We start from the raw sequence: 13,128 nt of genomic DNA on the forward strand, positions 1-13,128 counted from the left end.
ACAGAACATAAATGCAAAAAAGCTGAAGAACACTTACCTCGCGTGTGGCTTTTGTTGTTCTCTGTTATCGAAGTGCCTTCTGTTATCAAGTATCCGCATACCCAGCGTGAAGAAGAGATTTATAAATTATTATGTGTCTAAAATGTGTCTAAAATTATTTTTTTTAATTGAATAAAAGGGCAGGGCAGGGCCTAGTAAGCAGGCTGTCAAGCGGTCATACTTTTTCCTACTTTTTCCTACTATTTCCTACTTTTTCATTAGGATCCTACTTTTTCCTATTTTTTTACCAAATCTTCCTACTATTCCTACTTTTTCATTTTCAATGGAGATTTTTTTTTTAAAGAGTTAATTTAGTAAACTTGCAGGATGAATTAATCTATGGCATGACTGTATCCCTGTTAATGTGCATTCATCTAGATGAGACCTGACAACCCATGCTGACTGTCTGCTAGCACCTCTTCAGGAGCATAAATATTTATTTCTTATGTAACTTTTAAAATTATTGACAAGTTTTTTTTTGAAGTAACAATAGTGCCTTGTTTACTTCCTTAGCATTTGTACACTGCAGACGTCACTACCTTACACAGTTCCCAGTGATGCAAGAGCTGAGGGAACCCATTGTTTATTCCAGTTTTATTTTGTTTCCATTGACAACAATTTGCCCAAACCTTATGCATGTTTACATGATATTGCTGTTTGGAATGTAGAGATATAGAGATACATGTATTGTATGAGTGGTTATGTAATATGGAATTTATTACACAAGTTATTGGAAAAAAGATAAAACTGATGCTTTGCCGAGTTTTCATCATTTACAAATATAATGTAATAAATTCTGTATTACATGACAACGGATATGATGTTCTATTGATATCATAGGTACATCATGTTTAGTAATTAAAGATACATGCACAGAGCCTAAATGCCCTGATACATTTTTATGCTCCCGGTAGGGTGGCATATTGCAGTTGTACTGTCAGTCCGTTTGTCTGTCTGTCTGTGTGTGTGTGTCCGTCCGAAAACTTTAATATGGGCCATAACTTTTGCAATATTGAAGATAGCAACTTGATATTTGGCATGCATGTGTATCTCATGAAGCTGCACATTTTGAGTGCTGAAAGGTGAAGGTCATCCTTCAAGGTCAAAAGTTAAAAAATACAATCCAAGGGAAGTAATAAGCTTTAAAAGGGAGATAATTTCTAAACCTGCCAAATGATATATTGAACTTTTATTTCAAAGCTGCTCAATAGTGGGCATTGTGTTTCGGACAAACACAATTCTTGTCTAATGATGCCATTGCTAGTGAGGTAACTTCAAGGTGTTAAAGCGAAGTATTAAAATTATTAAACGGCATTATTACACTCCCGCAAAGTCATCAATAATGTAAAAGCCATTATTTGAAACTGGAATAAACAATGTAGTGCAACTGTTTCATTGCCCAATCAATGCTGTCATAAAAGATGTCAGGTGATAAGGTCCTATCTCCAGTTGCATAATCTGCTCTGCAATGACCAGTCATTTTGAATGTAACTTAAGTCATTATAACTGCACCCTATTGTCAATTTAAAGGTTTCACAATGTAGCTGTAGCAGAGCATTTACACTGCTTTATATACTAATATTAATCTTGTACAACAAGTTGGTGTATCACTAAATAAATTTGGTCTTCTGCTTAAGGATATAACATGCACAATATAATTACCATTTTTATATCGATACACAGATGACCTCTAACCACTTATTTGATGATACACCAAAATGAACAGCATCTAATTACATGTATACTTCTTTATCAGGGTAGCTTTGCTTGAAACTTAATTATCATAGATACACTATAAGTGCTAAAATTCCTAGTGGGAAAACAAAGTTTAACCCTTCATGGATGGAGAAGTTGGACAACAGTGGAAAAACACTGGGATCATGGTGCAAGAGAGATACCGGCAATGAGTTCGCAAGATATTGTACTGTCTGAATGAAGTCCATCTTGTAGTAATTCTGGTGCTAATCAACTTATAAGTCATGCAGATGGATAAAAACACAAGGAAAACATGAAATACATGCATGATAATTCACAAAAGCGTTTTTTTGGAAGTGCCCAAAAGCCAAGCAGCTCTCAGGGTTGTGGGGATAAATCTATCAGTATTCAAGTACATCCATCACACAAGGAACAGGTACAAAAGGCTGAAATCTTCTGGGCCCTTAAGGTAGCTTCAAGTGGGTATCCATACAGAACATGTGATGGCACTCCTGCATTGTTTCAAGCTATGTTTCCTGGACCTGTGTCTAAAAAATAAGTATTATGTATTCCTACTTTTGAGGGAAAAGTTCCTACTTTTTCCTACTTTTTTCCTTCTTTTCTTGCAAAAGTAGTTCCTATTTTTTCCTACTTTTTGAAAAAAGGTCACTTGACAGCCTGAGTAAGGGCAGGGTGGGGCCTCTGAAGGACAGGGCAGGGCCTAGTAAGGGCAGGGTGGGGCCTCGGAAGGGCAGGGTGTTCCGCTGCGGAGGGCGCATCGCAAGTCCTAGTAAGGGCAGGGTGGGGCCTCGGAAGGGCAGGGCAGGGCCTAGTAAGGGCAGGGTGGGGCCTTGGAAGGGCAGGGTGGGGCTTCGGAAGGGCAGGGTGGGGCCTCAGAAGGGCAGGGCAGGGCCTAGTAAGGGCAGGGTGTGGCCTCAGAATGGCAGGGTGGGGCTTCGGAAGGACAGAGTGGGGCCTTGGAAGGGCAGGGTGGGGCCTCGGAAGGGCAGGGTGGGGCCTCGGAAGGGCAGGGTTGAGCCTCGGAAGGGCAGGGTGGAGCTTCGGAAGGGCAGGGTGGGGACTCGGAAGGGCAGGGTGGAGCTTCGGAAGGGCAGGGTGGAGCCTCAGAAGGGCAGGGTGGGGCCTCGGAAGGGCAGGGTGGGGCCTCGGATGGGCAGGGTGGGGCCTCGGAAGGGCAGGGTGGGGCCTCGGAAGGGCAGGGTGGGGCCTCGGAAGGGCAGGGTGGGGCTTTGGAAGGACAGGGTGGGGCCTCGGAAGGGCAATGTGGGGCCTCTGAAGGGCAGGGTGGGGCCTTGGAAGGGCAGGGTGGTGCTTTTGAAGGGAAGGGCAGTCCCCTTTCCATTTAGGCCTAGCTGGAGCACTGATACAAAATTGGTTGAAACTATAGAGAACCTCAGACAGTTTAATAACACAGGGTGTGTTGCTATTTTTATGCCCCCCTTCGAAGAAGAGGGGGGTATATTGCTTTGCACATGTCGGTCTGTCGGTCGGTCCGTCCACCAGGTGGTTTCCGGATGATAACTCAAGAACGCTTGGGCCTAGGATCATGAAACTTCATAGGTACATTGATCATGACTGGCAGATGACCCCTATTGATTTTCAGGTCACTAGGTCAAAGGTCAAGGTCACGGTGACCCGAAATAGTAAAATGGTTTCCGGATGATAACCCAAGAACGCTTAGGCCTAGGATCATGAAACTAGATAGGTAAATTGATTATGACTCGCAGATGACCCCTATTGATTTTCAGGTCACTAGGTCAAAGGTCAAGGTCACAGTGACCCGAAATAGTAAAATGGTTTCCGGATGATAACTCAAGAACGCTTAGGCCTAGGATCATGAAACTTGATAGGTAGATTGATCATGACTGGCAGATGACCCCTATTGATTTTCAGGTCACTATATCAAAGGTCAAGGTCACGGTGACCTGAAATAGTAAAATGGTTTCCGGATGATAACTCAAAAACGCTAATGGCTAAGTTTATGAAACTTCATAGGTACATTGATCATGACTTGCAGATGACCCCTATTGATTTTGAGGTCACTAGGTCAAAGGTCAAGTTCACGGTGACCCGAAATAGTAAAATGGTTTCCGGATGATAACTGAAGAACGCTTATTTCTAGGATCATGAAACTTGATAGGTAGATTGGTCATGACTCGCAGATGACCCCTATTCATTTTCAGGTCACTAGGTCAAAGGTCACGGTAACCCGAAATAGTAAAATGGTTTCCGGATGATAACTCAAGAACACTTATGGCTAGGATCATGAAACTTCATAGGTACATTGATCATGACTCGCAGATGACCCCTAATGATTTTCAGGTCACTAGGTCAAAGGTCAAGGTCACAGTGACAAAAAACATATTCACACAATGGCTATCACTACAATGGAGAGCCCATATGGGGGGCATGCATGTTTTACAAACAGCCCTTGTTTATTATTATAATGTTCCCAATGTCTTACAATTATCATCTGTTTTAATTTATAGGAAACAAACATACCATTTAATCTGAATATGTTACAAATGTTACAAAAAAGAGTATCAAATATTTTTGCATCAACTATAATGGAAAGTATATAGTATATATGTATAATACACAACATCAACAAACAGTACTATGTTGACTTTTAAATGCTGGTAAACAGAGTTCACGTTTTTGTTTTTCTATAGCTGTTTGATATTAGACATTTCCTGTCTTCTCACGATAAAGAAGGAATACACGTAAACAAATAAACATTCCATAGTAAGTTAGGCTTAAGCAAGGTAACCTAAGAAACTGTTTGTGTTAGAAGTGTATCGGGAACTTAAGGGCTAATTAGGTAATTAACCATAAGGTACACATTATTTTTATACAGACACAGTAAATAGATCAGTTTCAGTTTGATAAAGGGGCCTATTGACAAAATTAAAACATTTTGTTTCAGATACGCACATTTTTGTTGTAGTTATGATATTTGTGAGGAAACAGTAATACTGAACATTTTCCATGCTCTAAAATATCCATTATGTGCATCTATTGACAATTTACAAACTTGAAAAGTATAAATAGTGCAACGCGAAATTATTGAATAATTTGGAGAGTTGTGTTGTTGTTGTTATATTTTGTTATATATTGCAGATGTAAAGTATAAAATACATCACTCATAGTTAATATTGAGCCGACTTATGGCCGAGTGGTCTAAGCGATAGACTTTTACTCCAAAGGTTAGCGGTTCGAGCCCAGTTGAGGGTTACTTTTTTTCTTTCTTTGATTTTATTATTAGCTCACCTGATTGCTCAGGTGAGCTTTTGTGACCGGTCTTTGTCCGTCGTCCGTCCGTCGTCGGTCCGTCCACATTTGTTGGTAAAAACTCTAGAGGCCACATTTATTGTTCGATCTTCATGAAACTTGGTCAGAAGCTTTGTCATAAAGAAATCTCGGTCAAGTTCGAAACTGGGTTGTGCCGGGTCAAAAACTAGGTCAAAGAAAAGAAAAAACTTGTAAATACTGTTGAAGTCACATTTCATGCCCAATCTTCATGTAACTTTGTCAAAATGTTTGTCTTAATGATATGTTGGTTGAGTTCAAAAGTGGTTCCGGTCCGTTGAAAAACATGGCCGCCAGTGGACGGGGCAGTTTTCCTTATTTGGCTAAAGAGAAACCTTGTAAACACTCTAGAAGTCACATTTTTGCCCAATCATCATGAAAGTTGGTCAAAACATTGGTTTTATTGATATCTCGGACGAGATTGAAAACGGTCCAGAACGGTGCAAAAACCTGGCCGCCAGTGGGAGGGGCATTTTTCTCTATATGTATAAAGTGAAAACATGTGAACACTCTAAAAGTCACATTTTTGGCCTGATTTTCATGAAATTTGGTCAGAACATTTGTTTCCTTGATATGAGAGTTGAGTTCGAAAATGGTTCCGGTCAGTTGAATAACATGGCTGCCAGGGGGGGGGCAGTTTTCCTTATTTGGCTATAGAGAAACCTTGTAAACACTCTAGAAGTCACAATTTTTGCCCAATCATCATGAAAGTTTGTCAAAACATTGGTTTTATTGATATCTCGGACAAGTTCGAAAATGGTCCAGATTGGTGAAAAAACATTGCCGCCAGTGGGCGGGGCATTTTTCTGTATATGTATAAAGTGAAAACATGTGAACACTCTAGAAGTCACATTTTTGGCCTGATTTTCATGAAATATGGTCAGAACATTTGTTTCCTTGATATGAGAGTTGAGTTCGAAAATGGTTCCGGTCAGTTGAATAACATGGCTGCCCAGGGGGGGGGGGGGGCAGTTTTCCCATATTTATATAGTAAAAAAAGCTTGTGAACACTCTAGAAGTCACATTTTTTGCCCAACCATCATGAAACTAGGTGAAAAGATTGGTTTTATATATATCACATAATTAATGCCATAATTATTGCCTTTAGATTGTCCAAATTTTCATTATATTATACAAAATCTTTGTAAACACTCTAGAGGTCACAATTTCGTTTCAGATTTTATGAATCTTGTTCATAATATTTTTTTTGTAAGCAAAGTTTGATGTTTGGTAAGGGGGGTCAACTCAAAATATAGGTCACCAGGTCAAATCTTACAAAAACAAAATCACTCCATATGCCAGAGTTTTGGTTCAATAATGATGAAACTTGACCAGGATGTTTGTCTGGACAATATCTAGGTCAAGTTTGACGTTTGGTAAAGATTGAATGAACCGACTCCTCTCAGGTGAGCGAACGAGGGCCATCTTGGTCCTCTTTTTCTTGTGTTTTTACTGGAAATGTTTAGATCCAATGTTTACATTTATCAATATAAAGCATTTAATGACAAACTTCAATACATGCCAAATCTGTGAAAATGTCCCTTTAAGGCCCAGGTTATCAGATTGAGGGTTGGTGGGCAGGCAGCTTTAAACAGGTGGTTGCTGGTCAATAACTTTAATTTGAATGGACCAATCTTGATGACACTTTTGATATGCAAGCATTTGTAGAGATCTAACTTGGGAATGTGTTTTGGGCATGTCTAGCTAGTCAAGGCCAAGGTTACTGTTGCTAAGCTAGAAAAAACAGTTCCACTCAATAACTAGAGTTTGGATGGAGATGTTGCTTTTAAATTGTGTTAGTAGTGAGCTTACATGAAGACCTTGCTTGAGGTTGCAATTGGAGCTAGTCTGGTTGAGTTAGAGTAGGTCACTGTTATTAAAAATAAAAAACAGCAAAAAAAGTTGTTTTCAATCAAAAACTTTAGTTGTCATTGTCCAATCTTGATGAAACTTAGTAATGTTAGCTTGCATGAAGCCTTTGCTTTTTATTGTATTGGGTAAAGGTCATAGTCTCTATTACTAAAATAGAAAACTGATGCCTGGTGACTACCTTGAGTTTGGCTGGAGTTATTGCACTGAAGATTTGTGTTTATGTTGATAGCATGAGAGTGCAATTTGGGCTACTCGGGTAAAGTTCAGGGTAACTGTTGTCACAAAATACATGTATATTAAAAAAATGAGGATAATTTTAAGACAGTTTGTGTGTTGGTATTACAGGAAGACCTAGCTTGGGATTGCACAATTATTTCAATTAAGTTAATAACTTTAACATTTAAAACCTGGTTTTAAGGTTTCGTCTGGTTTATTGTTAAAAAGTAATACAGTAGAATTGCAATAACTCGAGCTGGCGATTTTTCGAAAACTGGCGATTACTCGAGCATTAAAGGAAGTCCCTAACATTTTCCTTTAATTTCTATATAAAAATACCCGCAATAACTCAAACATGCGATTTTTGATAACTCGAGGATGTGTGCTGGCCCCTGAAAAGCATATCACACATAATTAACTGGCAATTATTCAATATATAATATAACATATTTATACCATATTTAGTAGTTTCAGAAATGACAATTTAGTAGCGATTGACGTAGTAATGCACTTTTGTAAATGGAAAACATAATCAAGTATTAGTTATGGATTAACCACTTTGAAATATTCAGCGTATCATGTAAAGTCTAGTTCAGAACATAAACCTACATTAACTCGATCTAAATGTACTGGTAGGTTTTCTTTGTTATTTTCAATAGACTGTTTTATGTTTTGTTTGAAGTTATTATTCTTTATGTGTATGATTTCTGTAATGCTACATTGGTTAATAAAGTATGTATTGAATATGTGCAAATTGATTACATATAACTATCAAATGCATGTATATTTAAAATATGCTTGAAACTATTATTTACCATATGTATGTCTGGTATTATGAATTATCTGCTAAATTTGTATGTGTGTAATCAATATTTAATCACAAATATGATAGTATACTCATTTCTTTTGAGGTAAATTAAAAAATAAATAATATTTTTTTAAGATACATGTATTATAATTTTGGGTACTTGCACAGTTCGCTACCAGTCACTGGTCATTCTTACGCAATTTGAAACAGAGAACAATTGGTAGAACATGGGTATCAGACATTGAGTTACAGATCACTCTAGATGTTCTTACATGTAATACATATTGAGAAAATGTAGACGAATTTATGTGTGTAAACCCAATTTTGTTGTGCAGTTATCAATATTTATGCCCCCCTTCGAAGAAGAGGGGGTATATTGTTTTGCACATGTCAGTCTGTCCAGATGGTTTCCGGATGATAACTCAGGAACGCTTAGGCCTAGGACCATGAATCTTCATAGGTACATTGATCATGACTGGCAGATGACCACTATTGATTTTCAGGTCACTAGGTCAAAGGTCAAGGTCACAGTGACTCAAAATAGTAAAATGGTTTCCGGATGATAACTCAAGAATGCTTAGGCCTAGGATCATGAAACATCATAGGTACATTGATCATGACTGGCAGATGACCCCTATTGATTTTCAGGTCACTAGGTCAAAGGTCAAGGTCACAGTGACTTGAATTAGTAAAATGGTTTCCGGATGATAACTCAAGAATGCTTACGCCTAGGATCATGAAAGTTTACAGGTACATTGATCATGTCTGGCAAATGACCCCTATTGATTTTCAGGTCACTAGGTTAAAGGTCAAGGTCACAGTGACTCAAAAAAGTAAAATGGTTTCCGGATGATAACTCAAGAATGCTTACGCCTAGAATCATGAAACTTTATAGGTACATTGATCATGACTGGCAGATGACCCTTATTGATTTTCATATCACTAGGTCAAAGGTCAAGGTCACAGTGACTCGAAACAGTAAAATGGTTTCTGGATGATAATTCAAGAATGCTTATGCCTATGATCATGAAACTTCATAGGAACATTGATCATGATTGGCAGATGACCCTTATTGATTTTCAGGTCACTAGGTCAAAGGTCAAGGTCACATTGACTCGAAACAGTAAAATGGTTTCCTGATGATAACTCAAGAATAATTAGGCCTAGGATCATGAAACTTCATAGGTTCATTGATCATGACTGGCAGATGACCCCTATTGGTTTTCAGGTCACTAAGTCAAAGGTCAAGGTCACAGTGACAAAAAACGTATTCACACAATGGCTGCCACTACAACTGACAGCCCATATGGGGGGCATGCATGTTTTTCAAACAGCCCTTGTTCATGCTTGATATATAAGGCTTGTGTCTTAAAAATTTTCACAATAAATACAGAATTATAAAAAAATTGTGTGCAATTTGCTCAAATGCTCTTTTGAATTGTTAAAATCATCTTTGTCAAGACAAGCCTGTTCTAAGGCATTCTGTGATTTAACTTCTTAAATATGCAGACATGTGCAGAAAATTACGACAGGATTGTGTATTGTGCATTGTGTATTTTCACTTTATAAGCCAACCATTGTCAAACGTGCCTTAAATAATTAAAGTGGCTTAAATTCACCACATATTAAATCAGTCTTTTATTATTTATAATGCATCAATGGTTCAGAGTAAATAAAGGTAATAATGTAGACTACTATACAAGTATTTTGTCAGTGTGCCAATTTGCATATTAATGCTTCTGTGACCTGATTTTGACCTGCAATTAGTTTAGAGGTTTAAAACCCATTTTTTGTTGGTGTATATGTACTGTGTAAATTTGAACTGTCATGTTTTATGGGCTATAAGGTGAATGACGTACTAGTGGTCCGACTTATTGGAGTTAACAATCAGATAAGTTGGTCAAAGTAAATAACTGTGGCCTTCCAGTTTATCTTTTTATTCACAGTTTATGAAACCATGATTGCGTTTGTATAAGGTAGACCCCAAGTAGTAATGGTATATGTAATATATACCCCAGCTTTAAAGTAACCCTATAAAAAAAATATTGAGATCAGATTATTTACTCTAATAATTATCAATAATTATTTACTCATGAATTGTGAGCATTGCGCTGTCATTGAGATGATTCAATATATTAAAATTTAATGGAAATTGATTAGGTCTATTTTATATTCAGAACATGTACAAATTCTACTTATATTAAAAGTAATTACCCTGATTGAATGATAAAAAATCATAAACTTATAGAATTTTTTATCAATGCAGCCCCAATTATATTTAACATTTATTGTGTAAATTATTCTCTTAAAATTTTAGCATTTCATTTGTTTGAGTGTTGTTTTCCATGAAAAAACAACAAGAAAATAACTTAATTTTGTACTGTTGCACCAAACATTATTGCTCAACGCCACACTATGTTTCCGAAGGAACAAACTTCTATGTTTAGACTTTGGTTTTTGTGCATTGTGTTAAATGTTTGTTGTTAATTATCATAAAACAAAAGCAGTGAATAATTCTTCTCACCAATAAACTATCATCAGTCGCAGAACATCATCATCATCATTTATAACAGCAACAACACCATTAACCACCATCTCTGCCATTATCTCAATTGTTAATGGTCAACAAGTTGTTATCGTCAGTATAGTCTTCACCATCTGCATATTATTATCACCAATATCAGCATCTAATACAAGATATATATATGTGTGTCTTGTTCTGAGAAAATTGGGCAAAATTCATGTGCGTAAAGTGTCATCCCAGATTAGCTTGTGCAGTCCGCACAGGCTAATCAGGGACAACACTTTCCGCTTGAACTAGATTTTTGGTAAAAATGGACTTCCTTTAAACGAAAAATACCATTAAAGCGGAAAGTGTTGTCCCTGATTAGCCTGTGCGGACTGCACAGGCTAATCTGGGACGACACTTTACGCACATGCATTTTACCAAATTTTCATAGAACAAGACACATTTCATCATCATGAGAGTATTTATGGAGAGTTTAAGAGCTATTCAGGAACAAGACAATTGAGCATTCCTGCCAGATTTCCTGATCAAAGTGAATCAGTATTGACTGATTATTGCAATATTGATAATCTGATAATGAGAAAATTGCTGATGTTAATTAAACGCATTCACGTGAAGTTGGAAAAGACATCAATCTCAGAATAATGTTTTTTCAATAATGCATTATATATATACATTTTTACCTCTTGTATTTTTAATTTTGACAATTTATTAGTAAAATAGACATTTGCATATACATGTATAATTGTATCATATTCATTGCTTTTCAACTACGGTACAAAACTGGATGTAAATATTGGTTTTAAAAAATCCTTTAAAAAATCCTTACAAAATCAGAAGCCGTGTCTATGCATGAATAAACACAATTTTGAAATACAGTCAAATGATAAAAATACAATCACTGTCAATGAAGAAGTCCTGGAGTGGTTTAAGTGGTTGACTTACTCCAAGGATCAGTGGTTTGAGTCAAGTTACAGAATTTTTTTTATGTAGTTCCCATGTTTACATATATCATTTCAAAGCATTTTACTGACAAACTTCAATGCATGCCAAAATCTGTGAAAAGGTCCCTTTAACTGTAAATTGAATATTTAATAAAAATAAATGTAAATGTTAAAGAGGAGATTTGATATTATAAAGTAAGTAACCTTTCTGAGCTTAAATCTTGTTTGCTGTTGTTTCATGGCCATGCTCTGGTAGGCAGACAAGATATTTAGGTTAATAGCCTGACTTGATGTAAATAATAGACCTGTTCTTTTTACTGTGAAGAAAAACGTGCCTTGATTCATTAACATATTATAAAAACAACCTGTTGACAAACTTAAGTTGGTCTTTTGAACAGAGGGCTGTGAACACTTGGCTTGGAAACATTTATATTTTGAACAATGTCACAATTGTGTTAACAATTTGTATACTAGTGACATTAATTTGGATGAAATTTGTGTTGCCTACTTTGAACTGCAGACTTGGGCTGTTATTTGTGTGTTAATACCAAGCAGTCTCTTTTTGCAATACGATTTTCAAGGTTTCTTTTGAAACTGACTTGTCTATAAACGGTATTGCATGCTTCTATAATTTTTGTAGCATCTTTTAATCATTTGATTTGAGGTTTAAACATTAAAATGCAAGACATTCGTACGATATCTGTGGTCAGCAATGGATATTCCAGTGATGGTAAAAATACTGTTCAATCTTAAAGCTATGTTATTTGAACAACTTGGTTTTTATTTTTAAGCTATGTTATTTGAACAACTTGGTTTTTATTTTTAAGCTATTTTATTTAAACAACTTGGTTTTAAAGGTTTGTTAAATAAACAAGTTAGTTTTAAGGTGTAATTGAATTTTGAAATTTTAAAAGATCAATAATGCTAAAAAAAATTAACAAGATTAATACATAATTTGAAGTATGCATACATCATTTTTATATTCAACACTCTTAATGTTATTAATCAGAGAGTGTTGTTGTTGTTCATGATGTTGCTGTTGTAGTAATTATACCCCCACTAAACGAAGTTTAGGGGGGTTACAGGTGTGAGCTTGTCTGTCCATGTCCGCTCTCTAATTCAAGAAGTTTTCATCCGATCTTCACTAAACTTGGTCAGAAGTTGTATCTAGATGATATCTAGGCCAAGTTCGAACATGGGCCTTGCCGGGTCAAAAACTAGGTCAGGGGCCACTTAGTGCGTTTTAAACATTCAGCATGTCCGCTCTCTAATTCAAGTAGTTTTCATCCGATCTTCACCAAACTTGGTCAGAAGTTGTATCTAGATGATATCTAGGCCAAGTTCGAACATGGGCCTTGCCGGATCAAAAACTAGGTCACTGGGTCATTTAGTGCGTTTTTAACATTGAGCATGGTGTCCGCTCCCTTATTCAAGTAGTTTTCATCTGATCTTCACCAAACTTGGTCAGAAGTTGTATCTAGATGATATCTAGGCCAAGTTCGAACATGGGCCTTGCCGGGTCAAAAACTAGGTCACGGGGTCACTTAGTGCGTTTTAAACATTAAGCATGGTGTCCGCTCTCTAATTCAAGTAGTTTTCATCAGGGCTTCACCAAAATTGGTCAGAAGATGTAACTAGATGATGTCTAGGCCAAGTTCGAACATGGGTCATGGCAGGTCAAAAAATAGGTCACGGGG

At 36.9% G+C, this 13,128-nt stretch overlaps 1 protein-coding gene across 9 annotated transcripts in view; it reads left to right on the top strand.

Annotated features, from left to right (window-relative positions):
- The window catches only part of LOC127845122 (tyrosine aminotransferase-like), a 152,864-nt gene that overhangs the window by 8,023 nt on the left and 131,713 nt on the right, over window positions 1-13,128 (top strand). For 7 of the 9 annotated variants that reach the window (XM_052375822.1, XM_052375826.1, XM_052375823.1 and 4 more), the window contains exon 1: window positions 11,818-12,161. The exons of 1 other annotated variant lie outside the window; for it this stretch is intronic. In XM_052375822.1, coding sequence (XP_052231782.1) covers window positions 12,110-12,161 — 52 coding nt within the window. In that variant the 5' untranslated portion in view covers window positions 11,818-12,109. Of the gene's footprint in view, window positions 1-7,715; window positions 7,785-11,817; window positions 12,162-13,128 lie in introns of those variants that run through there. One more of the 9 variants, XM_052375830.1, reaches the window with a different exon arrangement.

Source organism: Dreissena polymorpha, chromosome 9 (assembly GCF_020536995.1).
Source record: "Dreissena polymorpha isolate Duluth1 chromosome 9, UMN_Dpol_1.0, whole genome shotgun sequence".
Lineage (NCBI taxonomy): Eukaryota > Metazoa > Mollusca > Bivalvia > Myida > Dreissenidae > Dreissena > Dreissena polymorpha.